The 24,959-nt window shown below is 44.6% G+C and overlaps 1 protein-coding gene across 1 annotated transcript; it reads left to right on the top strand.

The window, feature by feature from the left end:
* LOC307080930 (synaptotagmin-9-like) lies at positions 1-23,355 on the top strand (the record flags this gene model as incomplete). Its single annotated transcript, XM_079743898.1, has 9 exons — positions 1-148; positions 5,735-5,910; positions 6,261-6,311; positions 6,404-6,621; positions 6,822-7,362; positions 18,664-18,784; positions 19,259-19,430; positions 19,572-19,701; positions 23,284-23,355. 9 exons carry the CDS (start codon positions 1-3, stop codon positions 23,353-23,355), a joined length of 1,629 nt encoding a protein of 542 aa, XP_079600024.1.
* Between the last annotated feature and the right edge of the window lie 1,604 nt (positions 23,356-24,959).

Below are 24,959 nucleotides of genomic sequence, written 5' to 3'. Positions count from 1 at the left end.
ATGCCTGCAGAAAGAGAGGATGAGATCTGTCGAGAAGCTCTGGAGCTGCTCTCCGACCTGTGCTCCAGAGGCGAGGTGCAGAACGACAACTGCCTGGACTTCATCTACTACTTCAGAGACCTCGCTAGACCGCGGTACACCGACTCAGGCAAGACACCGTCATCTCATTCTATTCCCATGTTTTTTGCAAAATAAAACAAACATTTGTAATATAATATAGTCCTAAGCAGAAAACTTCCACAAAATAAGGCCAGGTTGGGTTTGACGTTTCTTTGAAGGCTACCTCTTGATTTCCTCGTGTTTGTCGTTAGTAAAGACCTTCAATGGGAATGGAGCCGGTCTGCTCTCTCACAGAGGACCGGTGGGGTCTCTCCCTCTCTCCTGGTTGGTTGCCTAATTCACCATAGCAGTAACTTGTTGCATGCCATAGGGGTAGCGTCCCGCAAGCTGTTGGCTTGGACTCCCGCCTCAAAAATCACTGCGATTTCTCGATCGATGTAGGTTACGAATATAAGCAATGTATACGTATGAGTATAGGTTGTTTTTTTCTAAAAGGCGTCTGTTAATTGACCTGATTTAAAGTAAGGTAATAAATACTCAGACCCGTTTATGCCCTAGAGCAAAACTTTCTATCAGACATAATCAAAGATGGCACGTGAACGCTAGAAAGAAGGAGAGAGAGAGAGAGAGAGAGAGAGAGGGGGGGGGGGGAGGGGAGTGAGAGAGAGAGAGAGATGTGCCCCACCTCTCATTCTCAATGGTTAAAAGCAATACATTGATGAGCATCCCAAACAGAACCGTTAAGCATGTTGCTTCAAAAAAAAGGGTATATTATACTTCAGTAGCATAAACAGTGCGTGTGTGTGTGTATGTGTGTGTGTCAGTGTGTGTGTGTGTGTGTGTGTGTGTGTGTGTGTGTGTGTGTGTGTGTGTGTGTGTGTGTGTGTGTGTGTGCGCATATGTGTGTGCATGTGACTGTTTGTATGTGTGCATGGTGTTGAAAGCAGCTGGCGCCTTGGTGCTTGATTATGCTTAAATATCTTACAATCCATCATTAAACATGCATGACAAAAAAAAAGAACTTACAGCAACGAGGGTGTCCACTGAGAAACTCTGACCCATTTCCTCGTGGCGGCACCCGTTAGAAATCCTCCCCCCCCCAAACATCCATCACTCTGGGCCGATCCAAGCCGCTGCTCTACAAATACTACTTCCTGGGTGCTCCGGGTTCCTCCCAGGGCTAGATCTTATAGCAGAGCCTCTGCTCCGACCACTAGAGGTTACACTCTATGCAGCAGAACATCGTTACGATGTTACTTAGGATTTTCCTCACATTCAAAACGGTTAATTCAGTTTGAAATGATCCTCAAATCACCCTCATATTTTCCATCCATGTTTCAAAAGCATGCGTTATTTCATGATCGAGGCATTGCGTTTGATTATCCTAGGTATGGATGATACTCATTGACAATTAGAGGTAGTAATAACATAGATAGTTGAGAATGCTGTCATGCTTTCATTCTACACAGAACATTATAAAGGTTTTAAAAATACACAAATTAATAGTTAGGGAGTGAGAGCAAGAGTGAGAGAGAGTGAGAGTGAGAGAGGGAGAGAGAGAGAGAGAGAGAGAGAGAGAGCGAGAGAGAGAGAGACTTTTTTCATGGTTTCCGGGATTCGGGTTAATGAGAGATGGCGAGGTATCATTACATCCTTGATTGCATTACAGTGGTATTGTTGTTGCCTGGCAACATAACCTCATTGACTTTTAGGTTTTGGAAATATGTCAACCTCATATGATTTTAATGAATGAGCCCAGTAAATCTATTAGTTGGCTTCTCCTCTCCCATCTCCTCCTCTGTTCTTTTCTCCTGTGCTACATCCTCTTCTCATCTCCGCTACTCTCTTGTTTGTTCAGCCCCTCTCTTCTCCTTTCCTCTCCTCCCCTCTCATCTCCTCTGTTTGGCTCTTCAAATTTTCTATCAACTCATCTGCACGCTGCATCTTATCTCCTCCTCTCCTCTCCTCACCTCTCTTCATCTCCCAGACCCACCCTTACTCCAACTGTAGCATCATCACTTCCCTTCTTTCCAACTGCTCCCCTTTACAGCAATTCCCAATTTCTGACTTCAATTCTCCCCTCTCTTCTCTTTCGAACTCGCCCACTTGCCTCCTGGGTGTCATAGTTGAACTGCACCCACGCAACTTTTTTTTTGTGTCATAATTGATATTTTTATTTACCTCTGTGCATCCCTATGCCCGTTCTGGAGCCCCACCTGGGCCCTGCCCATCTCTGCCCATCTCCTGCAGCGGCTGGCTGGCTCTGTTACTGACTACGCTGCTGGCAGAGCGGTTTATTGCAGCATATTGAGCTGGTCTCCAGGAGTCCTGAGGGAAAACTCTACTACTCTCCCAGGGTTTAACGAGAAGATAGCTCCTGGTGAAAAACATGATAATTATTTTCTGGATGGTGATTAGTTCCCATAAACATTGATTAGATGGATCAATGTGCAGCCTAATCACCCCGCCCTAGTGACGTAACCTTTGAGAGTCACCACTGTCAATATATTTCGATATATATTTTCATTTGCAGTAATTATTTTTGGATCGTCAACACCGTTGTTTGGACTGACTGATAAAACAGCCAGGGTTTGTTGTCTTGTATGTTTAGCCAGAAGGGAAGTCTATCCCACCAATGGTAACATTTATCACTTCTCGGTGCATAGACTTGCAAACATGAGATAAAGTAAACGTAGGGAATACTAAATGGGAAAATGTTCAAAAAAAATGTGATAATGGTGCCATCCACATCTTTTAAACTCAACTACGGGTGCGATGTCTGTATCTTTTTTTAAACATAAAAGTGGCCCAAATGCAGGCAGGAAAACATTAAGTTCCCTCAAAACATAAAACAAATATATATCTCTGGCTGCCATCGCAAGACAGCCTCGGAGAACAGCAGAGATGATTGAATGAAGCACAATAAAGACTAATATGGACAATGATGAAAAGGCAACAGTCGAAGGCCCATGTTGACTCAAGAGGTTCTGTATAGGCAGGTTGTGTAAAGGCTCCGTTGCACTATTGCTGCTATGCTGTACTCAAGACACTGTGCTATGGTCTGGCTATGCTCGCTCTGCTTGTTTGTGACATCAGTCTGTAGCGGCTCAGTTGTTGGTGGGTTTAGTCTTACTGGCAGTCACACAGTTTATCTGGGTGAATTTTTCTTGGTGGCTCTCTCTCTGGATTGCCTACATTGTGAGCCACCCAAAAACACTATCTCTCATGCTCATCTCGTTTATACTTGGCCAGAGGATATTATTTCCAACAGACTGTTTTTGAAAAGGTAAAGATCGCCTATGATATAATCGCATGTGCGGTGCCTCAATTCTCAAATTCTTAGAATTGAATGGACGGTGTTCAATTTGAATCATTGTCGCACTTTCCTTTAATAAAATGCAGTACCTGGAGGTTTCAGTTGATAGGGTTAAGCATATTTCCGGTGAAAGATTTTGATAGAAATTAAGTCTATATAACTATCTTAAAAGATCAATGCATAGAATAGATGGAGAGATAGATGGAAGATGGGATGAATAGAACTGTTATCGATCTGTAGATATAGAGATAGTTAAATAGGGGGAGGGAGAAAGAGAGATAGAACAGGGATAGATATACATATATATCGAGAACAGATGTGGGTAAGACCAGGGGAGCAAACACTTTATCAGTCAGTGAGCTAACATTCATTACCTTTGTTTTCTGTCCATACAAACATATCGCTACATCCAAGCTCTTGAAATTATTGCTTGTAGAAGTGTATGTGTGTGTTTTTGTGTGTGTATGTTTGCGTTTGTGTGTCTATGTGTGTCTGTGACTTCAAAATAAATCTGTATCCTCTCGACTTAGTGAACCCTGCAGAGTTTGCACATGCTTACATATACCCTTAACATTAATAAGTCATGTGCTCGAAAACGGGGCGACTGTGAAGTGACAAGCTAAAAATGGAAATCGTTATGGAAACGTGTGTGTGTGTGTGTGTGTGTGTGTGTGTGCATGTGTGTGTGTGTGTGTGTGTGTGTGTGTGTGTGTGTGTGCATGTGTGTGTGTGTGTGTGTGTGTGTGTGTGTGTGTGTGTGTGTGTGTGTGTGTGTGTGTGTGTGTGTGTGTGTGTGTTTGCGTGTGTGTGTGTGTGTGTGTGTGTGTGTTTGCGTAGCTGGCTATATCATAGGACGATACATCTGCCCCAGCAATTCACCTCCTGTGAGTGACGTAAAACTGCTCAGAGATGAAACCCCATTTTCTTTCAACTTCCTCTCCTCTTCTGGCAGGGGGTCCCGGGGGTCCAATGAGTATTGGCAGCATCCCCCTTTGACAGGCTCGATAATCAGGCCGTGCACAGTACACACACGGCCTCATCAATAGAGGATTTAGGTCAAATTAAGGAAAGAGGGCCATCGTGTTTGTGTCCGTCGGGGGAATTCAAAAGCTTGATTGACTCCAAAGACAGGAAAAGACATTCGTCCATTTCCCCGAGTAGAGACATCCGTTAGTTTTATGGTTGCATTTTGTTCAGTCTGTGTGTGTGTATCTCCCTATCTCCCTCTCTCTCTCTCTCTCTCTCTCTCTCTCTCTCGATCATTGACCGAGTGAGACAAAGTGATGTGAAGTAATGTGTCGTTGGAGAGCAACTATTTTACTTAACACAGCCATCAGAAAGTCATCTCTACAGGAGAGTGAATATCCATTATCCAAAATGACCGTATAGAATGAAATTATAGAATGTAATTTGCTTGAAATATAACAGCACCATGAATGAACTTGAGGATAAGGATACAGCTAGGTGTGTATAGGCCAGGTGTTAGACTATTTTCAGGAAAATCAAAGGACAGACAACCATCTATGCATACATCAAGACATACATACCGATGTACATTCAGAGACTCCTTTCCTATAAGTGAGATAGTGTTCAACCTAATAGCAAACAAGAAATAATCAACTGGCTGCTGTCATTGCTAACAGCTAGCTATTGTGGACCAGGTTATTTCCAGGTTGCTATTTCCGTGAACAAAAGCATTTATCGTGAAAAAGTTGGTAGTAATGCACTCCAAATAAAATATCTTGGAGCTCTCAAGAGCTCACACTCAACAATGCTCTTCATTGGGTCCTCAGCAAGGGGGACATACATACATACATACATACCATCATATATATCGACATATCTATACATACATACATACATACATACATACATACATACATACATACATACATACCATCATATATATCGACATATCTATACATACATACATACATACATACATACATACATACATACATACATACATACATACATACATACATACATACATACATACATACATACATACATACATACATTCATACATACAAACAAACATACATACATACATACATACATACATACATACATACATACATACATACATACATACATACATACATACATACATACATACATACTTACATACATACATACATACATACATACATAGATGCATACATGAATACAGAGCCTCCTCCCATTATAGGTTGATATGATTGTATAGATTATTTTTTAAATATGTTCCGAAATTGGCACTCTGACTCGAATTGAATAAAAGTGTGACTCAGTAACCAAATAAAGGCCAACTCTGCCACGCCCAATGGCTGACTGTGTGTCTCCCTCTCTGTCCTCCTCCTCACCCCGTCTCTCTAGATGTCTCAGTCAGCCTGCTGTCACTGCTGGTCACCACCTGCGGCCTGGCGCTGTTCAGTGTCTCGCTCTTCGTGTCCTGGAAGCTGTGCTGGGTGCCCTGGAGCTCACGCTTCCTGCCCAACGTCTTCAAGGGGCCTCACTTCCTGGGGGGGGACCAGCAGCCTGTCCTAACAGAGGTGATGCAGGAGAGAGCGAGAGGGAGACCATGAAGGAGAGAGAGAGAGAGAGAGAGAGAGAGAGAGAGAGAGAGAGAGAGAGAGAGAGAGAGAGAGAGAGAGAGAGAGAGAGAGAGAAAGTCGCTGTGCACATCAGAGATATACAAGTGCCTATTTTAAATGTTATTGTTGTTTCTGTAAAACTCCAATATGGTTGTAAATGTGGTATCGCCAGCAGCTATACCACTTCAATATTAGCAGGAAATTGACTCAAACTTTGAATTTAGACCTGTGCATCCTTGCTAGCGGATGCAAGATGATACCGTCTACTCTAGTATACTGAAAAAAACATCTATTGTGTGAATTCACAGTCTATCCGTCCCTTCCTCTATTACTACAACCTACCACATATTCACCCTCAAGTATGTTCCCCTTTATCAACATAAATAATATTTTCTGATTAAAATATGGTTGCAATTGCAGAAATCCAAATGTCTGACTGTGTTCTGCGCAGGTGGATGGAGAGGAGAGGGAGTACAGTGAGGATGCGTGTGTCAAGCACATGACGGGGCCACCGGCGGGCGTGGCCGTCCCCGATTCAGCCATGAAGATCAGCCACACCTCGCCAGACATCCCCCTGGAGGCCCAGAGCAAGGTGGAGAAGAACCACCTCCACACCATCGCCAGAGACCGGGTCCAGAGACAGATCACTGAGCCCACCTCGTCTGTTCGGTCAGTTTACACATTATATATATATATATTCCATGTCCGGTCAAGTGAATAATTAAGTTTCAAACACACGCATACACACACACACACACGCACGCACAGATTGCCAAGCAAACAAACCCACACACCAACACCACCCAGTAGTTCCAAACTTGTGTGCAGACATTGACGAATGAACGACATCCCTCCCCCCCCAAAAACAGCCACCACTCCATCAGGAGACAGATGAACCTGTCCAACCCGGACTTCAACCCGGGGCAGTTCCAGCGGCAGGAGTCCCTCTCGGGCCTGGGCCGGATCAAACCGGAGCTCTACAAGCAGCGCTCGGTTGACGGGGAGGAGGGCCGGCGGGCCGACAGCTGCGGGCGTCTCCACTTTGTGCTGAAGTTCGACTGCGACCTGGAGCAGCTGATCGTCAAGATCCACAAGGCCGAGGACCTGCCCGCCAAGGACTTCTCGGGCACCTCCGACCCATACGTCAAGATCTACCTGCTGCCCGACCGCATGACCAAGCACCAGACCAAGGTGCACCGCAAGACACTGCAGCCCGTGTTCGACGAGGTGTTCCTCTTCCCCGTCACGTACGCAGAGCTGCCGGGCCGCAAGCTGCACTTCAGCGTGTACGACTTTGACCGCTTCTCCCGCCACGATCTGATTGGCCAGGTGGTGGTGGACAGCTTCCTGGATCTGCCCGACTTCCCCCGGGAGACCAGACTGTGCCGGGACATCCAGTACGTCACCTCGGTGAGTCCAGAACATCTGATTTCTGCTGACAGTGTGAGTCAGATGTATATTTGCTTGCTTTCTTTAATTACTCAAAGGGAATTTTTTTTAAATAGAATAGAATTTCGCTCCATGGTTAGAATAAAACATTGCTGACATCCACTCGATTTGTCTTTTGTATTGAAAAAGTCAAACAGTTTTGTGTTTCCGAATCTGACCGGTAGAGCACACATCCACGAAAGGTTTTTCTCCCCATTGAAACAGAGTTAGCGCTCCAGGCTGCAGTTGTTTCCCAACACTCATACAAGGTAGTGCTCTCTTGGAAACAGCTGAGCGTGACGGATGCTCCTTAAAGAGTGGTGTGCTTTAACGCTTCCTGTGGCTCAATGTGAAAATCCAATGAACAAAACATTGGAAAACAGCTGATAACATAACCGATAATGTAACCAAATCCAAAAGGAAGAAAACAAAAAAGGAAGAGAAAAAACAAAAGCCAAATCCAGAAGTCCATCTGATGGATGGCCCAGGAAATTCAAGCTGACAGGGTGTATTACTGAAAGGGTGGAGCAAATGTTGGCAGAACATTCAACCGTCTATTTCCTCTGTCAGAGTGTGAGTCTGTACTGACACACTCTGGACCCTTTACACAGACAGTAAAACAAAAGCCAAAGGATGAATTTAATCGTCTTGGCCCGCTGTTAAAGCCTGCAGTGCTTTAACAGTGTGAAGAAGCTCACTTATTATCAACTAAGAGGAGAGAAGTGAGAAATAAACAACGCTCAGGCAGAAGCTAAGAGCCAAGTGTGAGGCTATGTCTGGATTAAAAGCTGACAATCAGCATCAATTGTTTGGCTTTGTTTTTGATGTACTTCAATGTGTATGTGTGTGTATTCGATTAAGAATTGACAGTTCATCTCAAGGGGGTATTCCTACCTTCAAGGGTTCAGAACGAGGACTACATCAGAAGGAGAGGGACATGAGAGAAGATGCTACCTGAGCCTTTTAAGTCGTTGAATCGAGGAACGAAATGAGCAGATCAGCTAGGTTCACAGGTGCTGATCAATGTACGACTACAGAGGCAACCAGAGGCACCTTGAAATCTGCTGTGGAGCATAAACTCACAGGCTAGACAAGATGCGAGCAAAAACTGACAGGCAAACCAATAGGGAAAGGGATAGAGATATGTGAAATGCTCTCCAAGATGACGCAACAATATATTGTTGTTGATAAGCTAAGTTAATAAAAACACATCAATGCAAAAGCCATAGATCGTATACGACTAATTGTAGCTGTAAAATGGCCTTTGTTGCTTTGAAGTTCAAGACACATTAAGTGTAAAGGTTGAAGTAGATATTTTATTGAGACTAGACTAGGGTATGGGGTCTTTTATCAGCCATTTGCCGGGTGATTAAATTAATGTTGATGGGGAACAGCGGAGCGGTATTTTATATTCAGACTTGATAAGGTAACTTGGATGCGGAACAGAGAGCACTCTGTTCATTTGTACTATATTTGTACCAGCCTAACTCCCATCCATTTCATCCGATTAACCGAGTCAACTCAATCAAAGAACAGTGCAATATATCCTGTAAACCTCCACCGAGGACAGCCAGGAGGGAGGGGTGGGGTGGGGGTGTGAGGGTGGTGTGGGTGTGAGGGTGGTGTGGGTGTGGGTGTGTGCGGGAAGAAGTGGGGGGGGAACAACCCAACAATGTAGCAATCCCCGTCCCCCAATCCCTCTTGAGTTTGAAACTCATCTTGGTTGCAAGAGGGAGGAACACAGAAATATACTTAGACACGGTTAATGATTAATGATGGCGCTGGGAAACACATGGGGGTATAGTGACCCAGATCAACAGCGACGACAAGAGCCACATTCGCTTTGGTGGCTGGATACAGTGTCTACATAATGTTTGCATTTCATTAGGGGCAATGGAATTAAATCCGAAGCTCACTGGCACACCAAGACGCACACAGGCAGTGTGCTCGACAGATATCACGGGGGGATGTCTGTCTAGGAGCGCTTTATCTGCAGCCAATCAAGAGAGACAGCATTCAAATGTTTAAAATAGCTACGTCAAGGTAGCAGAGACACATTGCCGCCCCGCCCCCAGCTATCTAAAATGAGTATCATTCCTTGCTTTAGTTAAAATGCTTGACTAAATGTGACCTCATTAATGCGACTTCAAATACCAAAAAAATTCTGTCTTTTCTTTATGATTCCCAGTGAAACGCCACCACAAGCAGATTGAAGTGCAGCCGCCACAAGTGGTAAAGGTGCAAACTATGAAAATAATCACAGTTCGCTGTGGCAGTAAAGGTGGTAGAGATCATGTATACTGTTGGAAGCAAACCACCACTAGCCCTACTAAATCAGAACAAGGATGATTGAAAATGTATGTCTTTTATTACTGTTTCATACCTTGAGTTTCGAGATATGACAAGAAACATTTATAGCGAGAGATCTGTAGTTGCTTAGCTTCTGGATTGTTGTTACGGCAACCGTATAGTTGTACAGTTGCTTTTACCTTTTCTATTCATAGATGTGACCCTGGCCTTATGATATTCACTATTTCTTGTTTCAAGTTTCAAGTGTATTTATTTGGTCTCCTGACCAGTTCTGAATTCAAATGGATGGTAATATTCACAACATGATGTTGGAGAAGTGTTCTGTGGCAGTCGGCTCAATAAAAAGTTATGTTATTGTGAAATGTGTGTTCAACCTTGCTCATGCCACACGCCACTCCTACGACCAGGACCCCACCGGTTTGATGTTGAGCAAGCCAAGTTATTTTTAGAGTTTGAGGAATAAAAACATACAGAGCAGGTGTTCCATGCTGCCGTGTCAGAGGCCTAGTGATTGTGTGTGGTGATGGTGGTTTGGCCTGTGTGCATTGGGACAATGAACCACAGGGGTACAGCCTCACCCCGTCTAATTGGTCTGACTCGGGCCAGGGGAGGCCTCTTAACCCAGCCCTCAACCACACACACTCCACAGATAGGGAGGAAAAGCCATAGCTTCAGCATCTTCATGAGCTGTTTTTCATGGTTTTCGAAAGCTTCTCTCCTTTCTTCTACTCACCTCTTATACAATATGTCAGAGCTGCCGCATCGAGATACAGTTTGACAATACAGTCGGAAAATATACTTTTGAAGATGCTTTTCCCAGGAGGGTAAATATGGTTCCATATGTATGACTAGATTAACCCAGTCTCTGTAGTTCACAAGATTCTTCATGTTGTGATTTATTTATAGATTTCTCTTTTTTTTCATTTAATGCATTCTCTCCTTCAGCAGAGTGTAAGAAGTGATCAGAAGCCATATCGGGTGATTGATGCTTGTGCACAAACAGACAAACACACACACACATACGCACACACACACACACGCACGCACGCACGCACGCACGCACACACACACACACACACGCACACACGAACGCACACACACACACACACACACACACACACATTCAAACACACACACAGACATTCAAACACACACACACACACATACAGTGAAGAGTTCAATGTCAAGCACACATCAGAGGCGGTTTCTCAATTCATCACCGAGCACCGGGCCTGACCAGACACTTTTCTGAACCTTTCTCTTCACAGATACTCTGTCACCTTCTAGGTCTCTGTCTCACATGCACTCGCTCTCCTTCTCTCTCTCTCTCTCTCTCTCACACACACACTCACTCTCCTTCTCTCTCTCCCTCTCTTTCTCTCTCTCTCTCTCTCTCTCCCTCTCTTTCTCTCTCTCTCTCTCACTCTCTCTCTCTCTCTCTCTCTCTCTCTCTCTCACACACACACTCACTCTCCTTCTCTCTCTCTCTTTCTCTCTCTCTCTCTCTCTCTCTCTCTCTCTCTCTCTCTCTCTCTCTCTCTCTCTCTCTCACACCCAGTTACCCCCTTACCACCACGTCGCCAGTAGATCTGGGTCAGGTCCCTTGGGGGCATTCTCTCAAGGCAGGGACCCCTATGCTGGTCCAACCTCTGCTGGCTGGTCTATTAATGATGACTTCTTTGGCTCCCTGTGCGTCCACACGCACCCAAACACCGATTTGTGTTTACCCCTTGTTGCTCCAATTTTTCTAATGAATAAGTGTGTACATTGAGAAAAGAAACGCAGAATAAACAAAAAATCCACACGTCGAGTTAATAAAGCCACACACCATGCCCATTGAATGTCTGTCCGTGAACAATTTGTTTGTACATGGTTCTAGTAGGAAGATTTGGCACTCATACATGAAGCTAACACCAAGGGCGCAATTCACCATATAGGCAATAGAGTAAATGAGCACCAATGGAGATTAACCATTAAATCAATGTTCTACAAGCTTATCATTTTTTTTGATCACACATTCGTGGTCCTTTTTTTCCGACGATGGGAAAGACGACTGGCATGATATTCATTAAGGCCTAAACCATTTAGAGGCAATTGTTATCCGATATTGATTTTCTTCATGCAATATTCATGAGGATATCCTTATGTCCATTGCCACAATAGCTGCCAACTACTTGGATGGTAAAAGCTACATTCAATTATTTTGCGATGCTGTCCCAATTCATCTTTTGCGGCGAGAATTATGTAGCTTACAGGCAAAATATTGCCCTGGTTTATTCAATTGGCGCCTATTTAAAAATCGTTTAGGAGATTATAGAGGATGAACCCTGCTGCCAACTGCTCTTCACGTTGTGTAGGAGGTTGTATCACATGAATCTATTGCACATCAGCGAATAATTGTGCATTCACAATAACCAGTAGATAGTGTTATTTGCAGAGCTGAAATAGAAGGAGATAAAAAAAAAAGCATGTCGCTTCATTCACCCTGATGCACTACACTCTGCCCCCGGTGCTCAAGCATGGTACTGCAATCTTTTTACGGACTTTAATGTCAAGGGGAGCGGCATAGCGCTCTTTAATACCTCTGGTACATCCAAGTCACAGAACTATAGATCTCTTGTCAGATCACACAATTCATAAATATATGTAAAGCAAGATGCTGCCCTTTCTTGTTGCGTGAGAATTTACAACATTGTCGACGGAAGTGCTCAAAACCAGGAAATACATTTTAACACATTTGAATGTAGATGTTCCGATCAGTACATGTGACTGGAACACTCCACCTCATCATTTGCATAAAGAACAATCCACATCATCCTTTGCAAAAAGGTTTTGCAATCAACTATTGTCCCATCACTTTTTCTGCGTCGCAGGCCGCCGCCAAATCAGGAGCTTCCCCATATCCTTGACAACCTATTGGTGCCAACCTGGAAAAGAAACACTAACAAAACATGATCTGGTGTTCACTGTAGAAGCATGAGGTCGTGTCAGACCTAGATCCCAACATATGCATCATCAAGCAAGTAACCTACTCAGACTCGCCCCTTGGACAACCACTTATTGTAACCATTAGTCATTCCCCGTGATCAATCCTTTACACTCTACACTGTATCTGGTCCTCCCTGTATATAGATTGCCCCAGGAGGGATCATACATTGCACTTCTCCGTCTTGACTAAGAGGAGCTTTGCTCATTTCCTAAGACCCTCTGTTTCCTGCTCTGCCGAGGGCCATATGCCAATGGAAATCACGTTAACTCCCATCTGTCCTGTCGGCGAGTCCTTCTGGACCTGTGCAACCGGACATTTGTTTTTACAATTGCCGGTTAGCATTGTGCTGGCGGTCTACAGAGGATACGTTGGTGGATATAGGTGAGCGATACGAGTCAATCAGCATGTCTTCTACACTGCAGAAGTACTTTAAAATCTAGGGGACATTTACTGTAGATTCTACATGTCCTCTAGATTATACAGGACATATACCTGCAGAATCTACAGGACATAATCTACAGGACACATACAGGATATATACCTGTAGAACCTACAGGTATATACCTGTAGAACCTACAGGTATATACCTGTAGAATCGACAGTACATATACCTGTAGAATATACAGGACATACCTGTATACCTGTAGAATCTACAGGACATATACAGACATACACCTGTATTATATACACTACATATACCTGTAGGATCTACAGGACATATACCTGTAGAATCTGTAGGACATATACATGTAGGATCTACAGGACATATACATGTAGAATCAACAGGACGCACAGTATATCACACACTGATGCACTCTCCTGGTTGCGTCTTGGTTCTCGTGTTTAGTTGAGGGATGGAGAAGATATTTTTTGGAGCTGAAGACGATAAGGGCCCCAGGCGATCCATACTATCGACCCCAGACTGCCAGGCCCGTAATTAGGAGCCTGATGAATGGGGTCAGCATCTTCACGCACATTGTGCGTGCACGTGTGTGTGTCTGCCTTCGTGTGCACATGTGTGCGTGCGTGTGTGTGTGTGCCTGTTTGTGTGTGTGCGCACCTGCCCGTGTGTGTCCTTGTGAGACGGTAAGGGGAAGTTTCACACTCCCTAACGACGACAAATGTAGCAGTGTAACAAGCACTTGGCCCGTATTGATCCGGTGAGAAATATGAGTCTGTCGATGGACTCGGGAGCCCCACATGGTGTTACCTTCTGGTTTTTTTTAACTTTCATTTACTTTGTGCTCATGACTACACCGTCATAAAGCTCTGGGAAAGGATTGTTTTTTCTTCTAGCTGATTTCTTTCCACTTTCTTGTTTTCTTTTAAAGGTGACATTTAGACCGCCAGGTGTGAGTGTGATTAGCCGTAACAAGACGTTTTGAAAAGTGTCACAAGTGTGGGCATGTGGGCATGTCCACCTAGATGTTTGCTAGATAGATCAGTCTGCCAGCCTACCCAGTGGACTGTAGCAAAATCTGCTCATCTATCCGTCATACATCTAGGTGGACACGCCCACTTGTGATGTCAGAAGATGCCGACTTTCAAACGGCTTGTAACGGCTGTTCGCACGCACACCTGGTGGTATAATATGTCACCTTTAAATGGCCCTTTCCTCCCTGTCCCGCCTGTCGTCCTGGTCCTTCTCATGAAGCACTGCGCCTGGAGAAGAGGGCACACCAACAGCCCATCACAGACTGGGCTAGTGGGTGCGTGGGGTGGTGGGATTGAGACCCACCTAGCTGCCCCGTGTCTTGTGGTTCAGCTCCAATGATGTCACCGTGACGAGGAGACTGCTTTGAGTGCTTTCAATTTATAAACACGTAATCCTGTCAAGATTTCAAAGCCTATGAAACTTTGATATGATACCGAATGAAGGACTCATATCACATTTATATATATATATATATATATATATATATATATATTAAGTTTTCATTTGAATTATATGAGATCAAAGAAAGCAAACCATATCTGCTACAGAAAGCTACGTGACGCAAATAAAACATGAGGCTCATTGCAATGTTATCTTATTTAAGTGAGTTAATTCCTTGAAAGCCTGGAGGTATTCCCTTGATCAAGTCCTCCACGCAGAAATAACGATGAGACCATGGATTACACTTGAATGCTTAATCCATGACATGATGGGGCGCTCACTTGCCACAATTTAAAACATGTCTATTCATTGGTCTGAGTAGCATGTGATCAATATCATAACATCGATAGACCCCCCCTCGCCACGCCTTGAAGGGCTCCACCTTTTGTCGTTCTTCAGAGGGGCTGAAATCAATCTGTGCTAAGTCATTATTTCAACAACTTGTGAGGGTAAACTAGTCATACATGATCTTTTAAGGGTGGGGGATGAATCCCGAGGAAGGGGCTGGTGTTGGAGGTGAGGCAGCGGGTTCCTTGAGCAATAGCCCAAATCTGCCAGAGTGTATTTAGCTCCAGAGCCCCCCAGCAGACCAGCCCAACACGTGTCCAGCCATGCAGATAGTGTATACTGTAGCAGGGGGCTGCTGTGGGATGATGTAACCGGAGATCCCAGTGTTTAAGTGAGCTGAACCAAGTCCAGGCCCATGCACTCCTTCCCTTACAAACTGATAAGTGCTTTTATCCCTCTTCCAAACTCTCCCTTCAAGGCAACTGTGCTATTATACTTCAAAAGAAGCTTGATGTACGTACACTGTGATTCATTTTATGAATCGCATTATTGTATATATACTGTATATATAGTTACCAGGCTGTTTTGAGAATGTTGATTCATCTTAAAATCAACATTTTCAAAACAGGATGATCAATATATACATATCCAATAATGTGATGCATAAAATGAAACACATTGTATGTACATTTTACTTAACTTGGAGATGCTCAAGCACCATTGAATATCCTCCCTATACACACATGGCCACGAAATGAATGCAGCGCAGACAAAGCTGAAGACCGAAGGCGGACAACTAGAGAAGAGACAGACTAGAGAGGATGAAGGAGCAGAGGTACTCAGACATACTGCGTGGCTGTACCTGAGAGAGAGAGAGAGAGAGAGAGAGAGAGAGAGAGAGAGAGAGAGAGAGAAACTCGCTTGGGGGGAGTGTGTGTGTGTGTATGGGGGGGGGGGGGGGGGGAGTATGGTGGTTAACAACACAATTGGAGAAGATGGACTGCCTACACTTTACTTGCATTATTGGGGCCCCTACAGCACCCGTCTAATTTCATTTGCTGGGCCCAAGTGACCATAACTCCCACCACAGACTTGATTTGAGTGCTCAGAAGAGCAGTGGCAGCCATTGTGCAGTCGGCAAACCTTGTCTGGGAATGTGTGTGTTTTGCTTGCGAGTGAGTGTCTGTGTGATGGAGCTATTTATTAGATTTTCATTTCATTCTTTGGAGGTGTTACCACTGTGTGTGTGTGTGTGTGTGTGTGTGTGTGTGTGTGTGTGTGTGTGTGTGTGTGTGTGTGTGTGTGTGTGTGTGTGCATGCTTGTGCATATGGGGTCACAGTAATTGACAGTAAAAGCAGGGCAAGAAAAGTGCGTCAGGAAAAGAGGTCGCCAACACATATTATGTGCTTGCCGTTGGGGTTTGTTTGTTTGGTCGGCGTTTGTCTGCTGTATTCACCATGCAAATCGAATCATGCTATATCAATATGAGATTGTCGCGGGGGCCTCTGAGGCGTCCGGGGCAGCGGTGGGCTCTGATTGTGTAGAGAATGGGAGGCGGATTCATCTTTATTACTGACAAGCCTGACTAACTGACTCATTAACACACAGCATCGTCAGTGATCTTATGAACACACTGTACTTGTTTCCTTGATGCTTGGGTGTGGTTCCTGCCTATGCAGCGGGAGCGTGGTGGATGGTAAATGTTGACAGCCTGCACTAGATCAATCCACTCAATGCTTTTCTTTGACAATGATAACAGTATCAACATATGTATATATATATATATATATATATATACACATATATATATATATATTTATTTATTTATTTATTTAGATACTGTTATCATTGTCAAATATATATATATGTGTGTGTGTGTGTGTGTGTGTGTTTGTGTGTGTGTCTGAGTTCACACAATTTTTCAACCTGGTTTATAACAAGCATGTGCATAACTGGAAGACACACATAAATCCTCAATACATCGAAATTAAAGTGTGGAAGAGATTACCAGTGTGCCTGATCTATATATATCTATATATATATAGATAAATATATATAGAGATATATATAGAGAAGGCAAACTGTGTCCGTAAGCCTTGCAGAGGTTGAGACAGTTTATGACTTCATCAGAAGAGAAAAAGGCAGACTCATTTGATTCTGTGTCAATAGATCACCCATATGGCTAGAACCGCCGTCCCCATTACCCTGCACACACTCCCACCGACATGCACGCACGCACACCCACACACACACATACACACACACACACACACACACATACACTTCAGAATAATCTTCTCTTCAGAAAGCCTTGGGAGGCACCGGTGTCTCTACAACGTGCCCCACACGTTCACAGGTGTTAATTAGGGTGAGAGAGAGCGTATGATGTCAGTAGATCAGAAATATATAATGTGTGTGTGAGTGTTGTACTTCAGAGTTGGGGAATACAACAAACTTAGTTTCGTGAACAAGATGTAGCGTGGTGGTAGTCACTTTTGATTTACGAAAACTCTTTTTTATATAGTTGGGTTTAATAATAAAACCTTGTCTATGCCACACTGGTGTGATTACACTATAATAAGCTCTACAAGCCGTTATATGCTAATTGTTGGTGAATCACTCGTGTCTCAGCATGTTTCCTGCTGCCATTGGAGGTCTCCAGAAATCAGTCACCCCCGGCTGTAACGCAGCCATAGGTGCTTCTTATGGGCATCAAATACAGAAGGCTGTTACGCCCCCGCACAAGGTTTTAAATGAACGGCATGGACGGATGTCTTCTGAGGACGACGTAGTCGAGTTCAGTGCGTAGTGATGTGATGTTCATGTCAATGTGACTGATGCCACTAATTTCAGTGGAATTAGAAAACAGCTGTTTTCGAAACATGAGCTGTTTTTTTGCAATGATAATCCTTAAGAAACAGTATATTTTTTATCCCAAAACAGCTGTTCTGTTGTTTTTCATTGACTCACTGTTTTTCAACCTTTAATATTAAAAGTTATTTATTGTTGCAGAAGGTTCAAACTGGGGGTCTGTCTGCCGGTTCTTATTTTCTCTTGCTTATGCTCCGGCTCCCCCCCCGCTCAGGGTTCCAGCATGCCTGGCCGAGGTCGGGTCAATCATTACCTTTTATCTAATACGGGGCTGATTTAAAACGAGGTACAGAGGAGCGCCCTAAAGGCGTTTGATAAGACACCAAGATGGCTGCCCCTGATCTGTCGCAGGTTTCATTGGTCTGATTTGTTGTACATTTACATTCAGGGCATTTAGCAGACGCTTTTATCCAAAGCAACTTACAATAAGTGCATTTGATACAATAAGTACATTTGTCATAAGAAGTGAAACAATATATCGCTGTCGGTACAGTAAAGATGTTCATAGAACCAAGTGCAAGTATTACAATCGCTAGGCTAACCCATTCCCCGTGTAAAGCAAACAGAGCAGCTACTGTAGATGTTACACAATTAAGTACCTTGAATAAGTGCAATGTACAAGTGCCAGGACGTACAACATTCAATGGTGGCTGTGCATTGGTTTCTATGCAGAGTCGAGGTGAACTCTTGTATAGTAGGTTTATCCAATTGTGTGCAGAGGCGTTGGTCTCTGCATGTATGGATATATGTATATATATATATATATGTATATGTATATATATATTTATATATCATATATGTTTTTAATGTTTCATGTTTTCAAAAACAATCCACACTAACATTTTCATCTTAAACTCTGTCAAAAACGCAAAAACGCTACAAATCGCTTACGTGTGTGTGTATGTGTGTGTGTGTGTCTGTGTGTGTGTGTGTGTGTGTTTCCCCCAGGATAACGTGGACTTGGGGGAGCTGATGTTCTCGTTGTGCTATCTCCCCACGGCGGGCAGACTCACCATCACCATGATCAAAGCCAGGAACCTGAAAGCTATGGATATCACCGGAGCTTCTGGTGTGTGTTTGTGTGTGTGTCTATCTCGCTCTCCCTCTCCCCCCTGCCCTCTCTCTCTCTCCCCCCCCCCCCCCCTCTCGCTCTCTCTCTCTCTCTGTCTCTCCCCCTCTCCCCTCTCTTTCTCTCTCCCTCCCTCTCTCAGTCTCTCTCTCTCTGTGAGCCACGCAGTTAATCATACATGTGACACTTTCTAACAAGACCTCTGGGATTTGAATAACCATACAACATATAGAATGTGGAGAAGACAACAGGGGCATTCGTTTTGCAGAGACTTGCATACATGTAAATCTGGATCCCATCCGGCACGTCTAAACAAGCCCGTTTAGAAAATAACACAAATCACACGCAACCAAAGCCAACAGGCAACGTGCATGCTGGGTCCCAGGGGGGGGATAAACCACGTGCACGGCAGCGCCCCCATGTCCCTGTGTGCTCCCTCACGTACCCCCTGGGGCCCCTTGCGTGTGCCCCCAGACCCATACGTGAAGGTGTCCCTCATGTGCGAGGGTCGGAGGCTGAAGAAGCGGAAGACCTCGACCAAGCGCAACACCCTGAACCCCGTGTACAACGAGGCCATCGTGTTCGACGTGCCCCCCGAGAACATCGACCAGATCAGCCTGCTCATCGCCGTCATGGACTACGACCGGTGAGGCCCGCCCATCGCTCTCTACTGTCGTTCTTTATTTCCATAATGTACAGCTGGTACTTTGAATCATTTAATGACTATAATTAACTTGCTGATCCTGTGTGTGTGTGTGTGTGTGTGTGTGTGTTCCCCGTGTCACAGGGTGGGCCATAACGAGGTGATCGGTGTGTGCAGAGTGGGTAATGAGGCCGAAAGTCTGGGCCGAGACCACTGGGGTGAGATGCTTTCGTACCCCCGCAAGCCCATCGCACACTGGCACCCCCTCGTAGAGGTACGAAGAACCCCGCTGTGTGTGTGTGTGTGTGTGTGTGTGTGTGTGTGTGTGTGTGTGTGTGTGTGTGTGTGTGTGTGTGTGTGTGTGTCTGTGTACAGTACCATTCTACGCGTGCGTGTCTATGTACATGCGGTCAATGCGTTGCGGAGAATGTTGCTGGTTTGAGTCTTATGCACCACCTGCATACGACGGGTGAAGTTGACACCTCACCCGAGTCTCCACAGGCACTGTCAGCAGTTGTTCACACCTCGTAATGTGTGTGTGTGTGTGTGTGTGTGTGTGTGTGTGTGTGTGTGTGTGTGTGTGTGTGTGTGTGTGTGTGTGTGTGTGTGTGTGTGTGTGTGTGTGTGTGTGTGTATGGGAGCTTCACAGGCCTAATTTACATAGCCCAACACGAGGCCCCATGGTTTGGAGATCCAGCACAAGACCGAACCGCGTTGAAATCATGCAAGAAACTCGATATAACACGCAGCTGTGTCTCTTTTAATACTCTATGCTAGCAGGCTAATGTTTTGATGTTTCCTTTGGAGTCTCGAATGGGGTGAACTAAAAAAAGGAACAGATCCCATTGCGTAAGAATATTGCATAATCCTCGTACGCAGCGTTCTTGTTATTCCATGATTGTTGGTGCAATTACACGCCAAAGCAGCACATGCACGACAGAGAGAGAAGGACTCATTCACACTCGGTTTCTATTTCTGAATCGCCACCCAGTACTTCACAATAGCAGGGTGAAACAGATGATCCACTATGTGATTCATGTACAATTCACCCTCAGCTGTTGTTTACATAATTCTGTTAACATTCTGTTCCTGCGGACCAAAGGTAAAATATTTACCGCCATCATTAATGCATCTGGCCTGCTGGGGGGGTAGAATACAGAGGCATGTCACAGCAGATGTCTCTCTCTGACCTGTTTTCCAAATTGTTTTTACGAATTTAAAGCTGGAGTTTGAGTTTTTGGTAGGCATGAAAGATGTACTAAAAAACCTGATACCCCATTGCAATTGTCTTTGGAGTTGGAACGCCCTCTGCATTTCAGAAACATTTGGTTTCTAAACTTTGTACGATGTGCTAATTAAGATGTCAACTGGTAAACACACACAACTGAAATGCACACTATTCTAAACCCCTTTGTTTCGTTTTTTTAAGTACGTTTTTTTACTTATTGCTTATCAACCATTTTTCTAATCCTCATTACATAACCTTTGTTTTTGCCTGGATTCTGTTCTGTCTGAAACCTAAATGTATACTCATATCTTTTGCCAACCTTCATATATCTGGCCCCATTTGTACTCACATAGCCGTCGCTGGCACCTTCGTCCTTGCACCATTAGCAGTCTAGGAGCTGTCACAGGACGGTGAATCCAGTTGAGACGGTAGCTGTGCCGAAGGGCTCTCCTAGCACTGGACTTAAACCCTTTGATCAATGCACCACAGATACTTGTGTATTCACAGCCTGGTTCTGCAGGCTGTGGTGGGGCGTGTCAGGGGGGTACGGGGCTCTAGAGGTGGGGCTCCAGGAGCATTGGGCAGCACCGGGAACCCATTCAGCCTTGTGATATTCACTACATCGCAGACAGGAGCCGTAAAAGGTCAAGTGTTGAGCGAAGCTTTCCCATGCACATGCAAACCCAGATAGACATTCTTGTACACGAACACACACACACACACACACACACACACACACACACACACACACACACACACAGTGTGCAGTCAGTGCCCATGTTGATGCATGGTATATTATTAGACATATTAGCCAAACACAAAACACATACTGTACATGCACTCACATACATGCACTCTTTCATTACTTTCAGTCAGATGGCCGGCAGTTACAGCAGCCATAGTGATGTCCATAAGTGCGCTGGTGAAGGCCCCATCAAGGCACTAGAAGTGCACTAATAAGCCGAGGAATCCAGGCTAATGGCGTATTTGTGTTGCTGGAAATGACCTGTGGCTGTGGTGGTGCTACGGCATTCTGACCATGTCTAATACACACATAGGTATGTACATAGACACACACACATACAGAATATAGATATGCATGGGATCACGCATGCAATTATGCAATGAAGCACATACCTGGACCTACACACACCCACACACACCTCTCTCTCACTATGGCCTCCAAGGCCAAAGCTTTCTGTAGTGTTGCTGCGAGCCTTCCTGACCCTCTGACCACAGACTGAAGGCATCAATAATTCACTGTCTGTGTCTTCAGTGAGGGCCAAAACACACACACACACACACACACGCACACACACACGCGCGCACACACACACAAGCAATACTACAACAACAAAATGCTCCTACAATCCCCCCGTGCCATAGGTCAGAGACTATTGAGTGGAAACCTATGAGGGAGGGAGAGGGAGGGAGGGAGAGGGAGGGAGGGAGGGAGGGAGGGAGGGAGGGATGGAGACAGAGGGAGAGAGGGAGGGAGGGAGGGAGGGAGGGAGGGAGGGAGGGAGGGGAGGGATGGAGAGGGAGGGAGGGAGGGATGGAGAGGGAGGGAGGGAGGGAGGGAGGGATGGAGAGGGAGGGAGAGGGAGGGAGGGAGGGATGGAGAGGGATGGAGAGGGAGGGAGGGAGGGAGGGAGGGAGGGAGGGATGGAGAGGGAGGGAGGGAGGGATGGAGAGGGATGGAGAGGGAGGGAGGGAGGGAGGGAGGGAGGAGAGCGGAATCGAGTGGAGAGCCTGTTTGCTTCGGTCTCATTTTGTGAACGGATCAGAGGGGAGTTGAGGGACATGGTGGTGCCCCTAACCCCCCACCCCTCTGCCAGGCTTCCCCCTCGATTTTGATTTGCTTTTACAAGCCATTTGAAAACCCGTTGTGAAATCACAAGCCGGACTGTGCACCCACCAAGATGTATGACGGATAGATCAGCCAACCAGATGGTACATTCCACTGGGAAGGCTGGTAGGTTGATCCCAGTTCACTTTGGGCACAAATCACTATTAATACATCTGTCAGAAGCAAAAGAGGTCCCTGGGTTGGTGAGTGGATTATTTTATTAGTGAGACAATGAATGGCTTAAATCCCGTTACAAATGAATGGTTGGTGGCGGTGGTGGCAGAGTGACACAATCTGTTGGAAACACTACCACAGCAGACGGTGGATCAGGAGAAACATGCAGGGCCCACAAGGGATTGTTCTGATGATGTCAGGGGACAGACAGACCTGTCGATTCTGGTCTGCTCTAATAGGTCTGAATCATGTGTCTCATGATTCTGATCTCAAATTGCCTCTCTCTATCTGTTGTGTTTGTATTTGTGTGTGTAGCGTTTGTCTCTGAAACATGTCATTAAAATTAGCCCGGCAGCAGATCTATTTTACAGATCTGCCAAGGTGACAGTTGAACCCTGTGCCTAATCACCCCCCGACAGCCCAGCTTAGTTCCAGAAGCAGTCTACCTTATTCCTAGTATGTTGTACTCCAAGACAGCCTGATCCAGGCTGTGTTGGCGTTCAACGTCGAAAGGTGTGTAATTGCAATGACATGATTAACGGCTGTAATAGACTTTGTTTTTAACACTCTGTCTTGCCCTCTCTCCTCTCTTTTTCTCTGACCAGTGGGTCGCCACCACCGGCGGTGGGAGTCAAGGAGGATCCACCAACTCCCTGAAGGCACCGCCCTCACCTTGAAACACACACACACACACACACTTACTGACACACACACACTTACTGACACACACACACACACACACACACACACACACACACACACACACACACACACACACACACAAATAGCACGTGATAACAAATGTGTGCCCACTATCTCTATGACAACAACGATCAGCATAGCTACTGATAATTAAACTGAATGATATAAAATGCAATGTAGAGCTTGGTTTCTACTGTGGCAGCAGCAGTCTCCTTGTACTGTTAACTAATCTATCATTAATGTAGCCTATCTTCACACTGCACTAGGACCAACAGGCTGAATAATTCCTACTCTATATTCCTCTTGTATCATGACAACCAAAAACCACTTAAAAACATTCCACACAAAAAAAAAACAATATCACTATATTAATTTTTAAATTTCTTATTCAGTAATAGTACTAATATGTTGGACGAAACTGATGAGCTCTATTAACACTTCAGTCATTACCTCTGATGTACGAAATGGACCAAAATGTTAACCCGGCGATTGAGTGAGGCTTTTGGTGTAACCTATTTGATTTATGTTCTGGGGTATCTGAAGGAATTTTGTCTTAAGGGGGTCTTAATTTTAACGTTTGTAACCTAATTAAAATGGACATTCCCCATTCTGATTCATGTAATAAATGGCACTTCAAGGTGTAGCACATATATCACTGTAAGGCAGAATACATTTCATTTCACTGTTGACATGGTTTTCTACCAAATGCATGATGAGACATTTCAGTGGTGGGGGTAAAAATGGCGCAGTCGACTATGTTAACTGTGAAATACTTTGAGTCTTTTGTTTCGGCGGTTGGAGAAGACCCCTTTGCAATATTCAATGTGATAGTCAGTGTTTGTGCGATGAATTCTTACACTGAACAACAACCAATTTTGGTCAAGATAATGTTAACATCCGCAATCAAATTAAAACCTCATAACGTGCCCTGTGCCTTTACCATCTGGACTTTATAGACGATACCCAAAATCCCCCCCCCACCCCATGGATGATGGAAATGCATAGTGAGGATAGCGCTGTAAGTTGTTATTTGTATTTCCTGTTTGTTATCAACAGGATCGATTTGACAAGCACACAAATATACACACACACACACACGCGCACACACACACACATAGGTACACGGACACACAGACAAACACAACCACTAGTTCATTTGACTGCTCTAGTTACTTTGTTGCTGTTTCTTCTTGTTATTCGGCCACATCCTGTATATATTGTAAGGGTAAAACAGGTACACAAGATTTTATGGAAGTGCATACGAATATTGTTCAAAGTAATGAGAAGAATAAAAGTATTTCTTTTGTTTGTTTTAGGGACAATGCATGCAACGCCGTGTTTGAGAGAATTGTCATTTGAAAATATTTTCTTGGTTGTGAAATACTAATTGTATTGTTAACACAAAGATAATGAAACTATTAGGCAAAATGTGTCTGTTCCAATGTTATTAATAAAAATGTATAAATATACACTATCAAACTGTTTGGTAAATGGACTACACACGCACAGTGGCATACATGAAAACAATTATGCATTTGACGCAAGAGTTGAACATTTGCCAGCTTGTATTCACACACTT

This window comes from Pollachius pollachius (genome assembly GCF_949987615.1).
Source record: "Pollachius pollachius genome assembly, chromosome: 9".
Taxonomy (NCBI): domain Eukaryota; kingdom Metazoa; phylum Chordata; class Actinopteri; order Gadiformes; family Gadidae; genus Pollachius; species Pollachius pollachius.
Note: the sequence above shows the minus strand (reverse complement) of the source record. Positions and strands in the feature narration are given on the sequence as shown.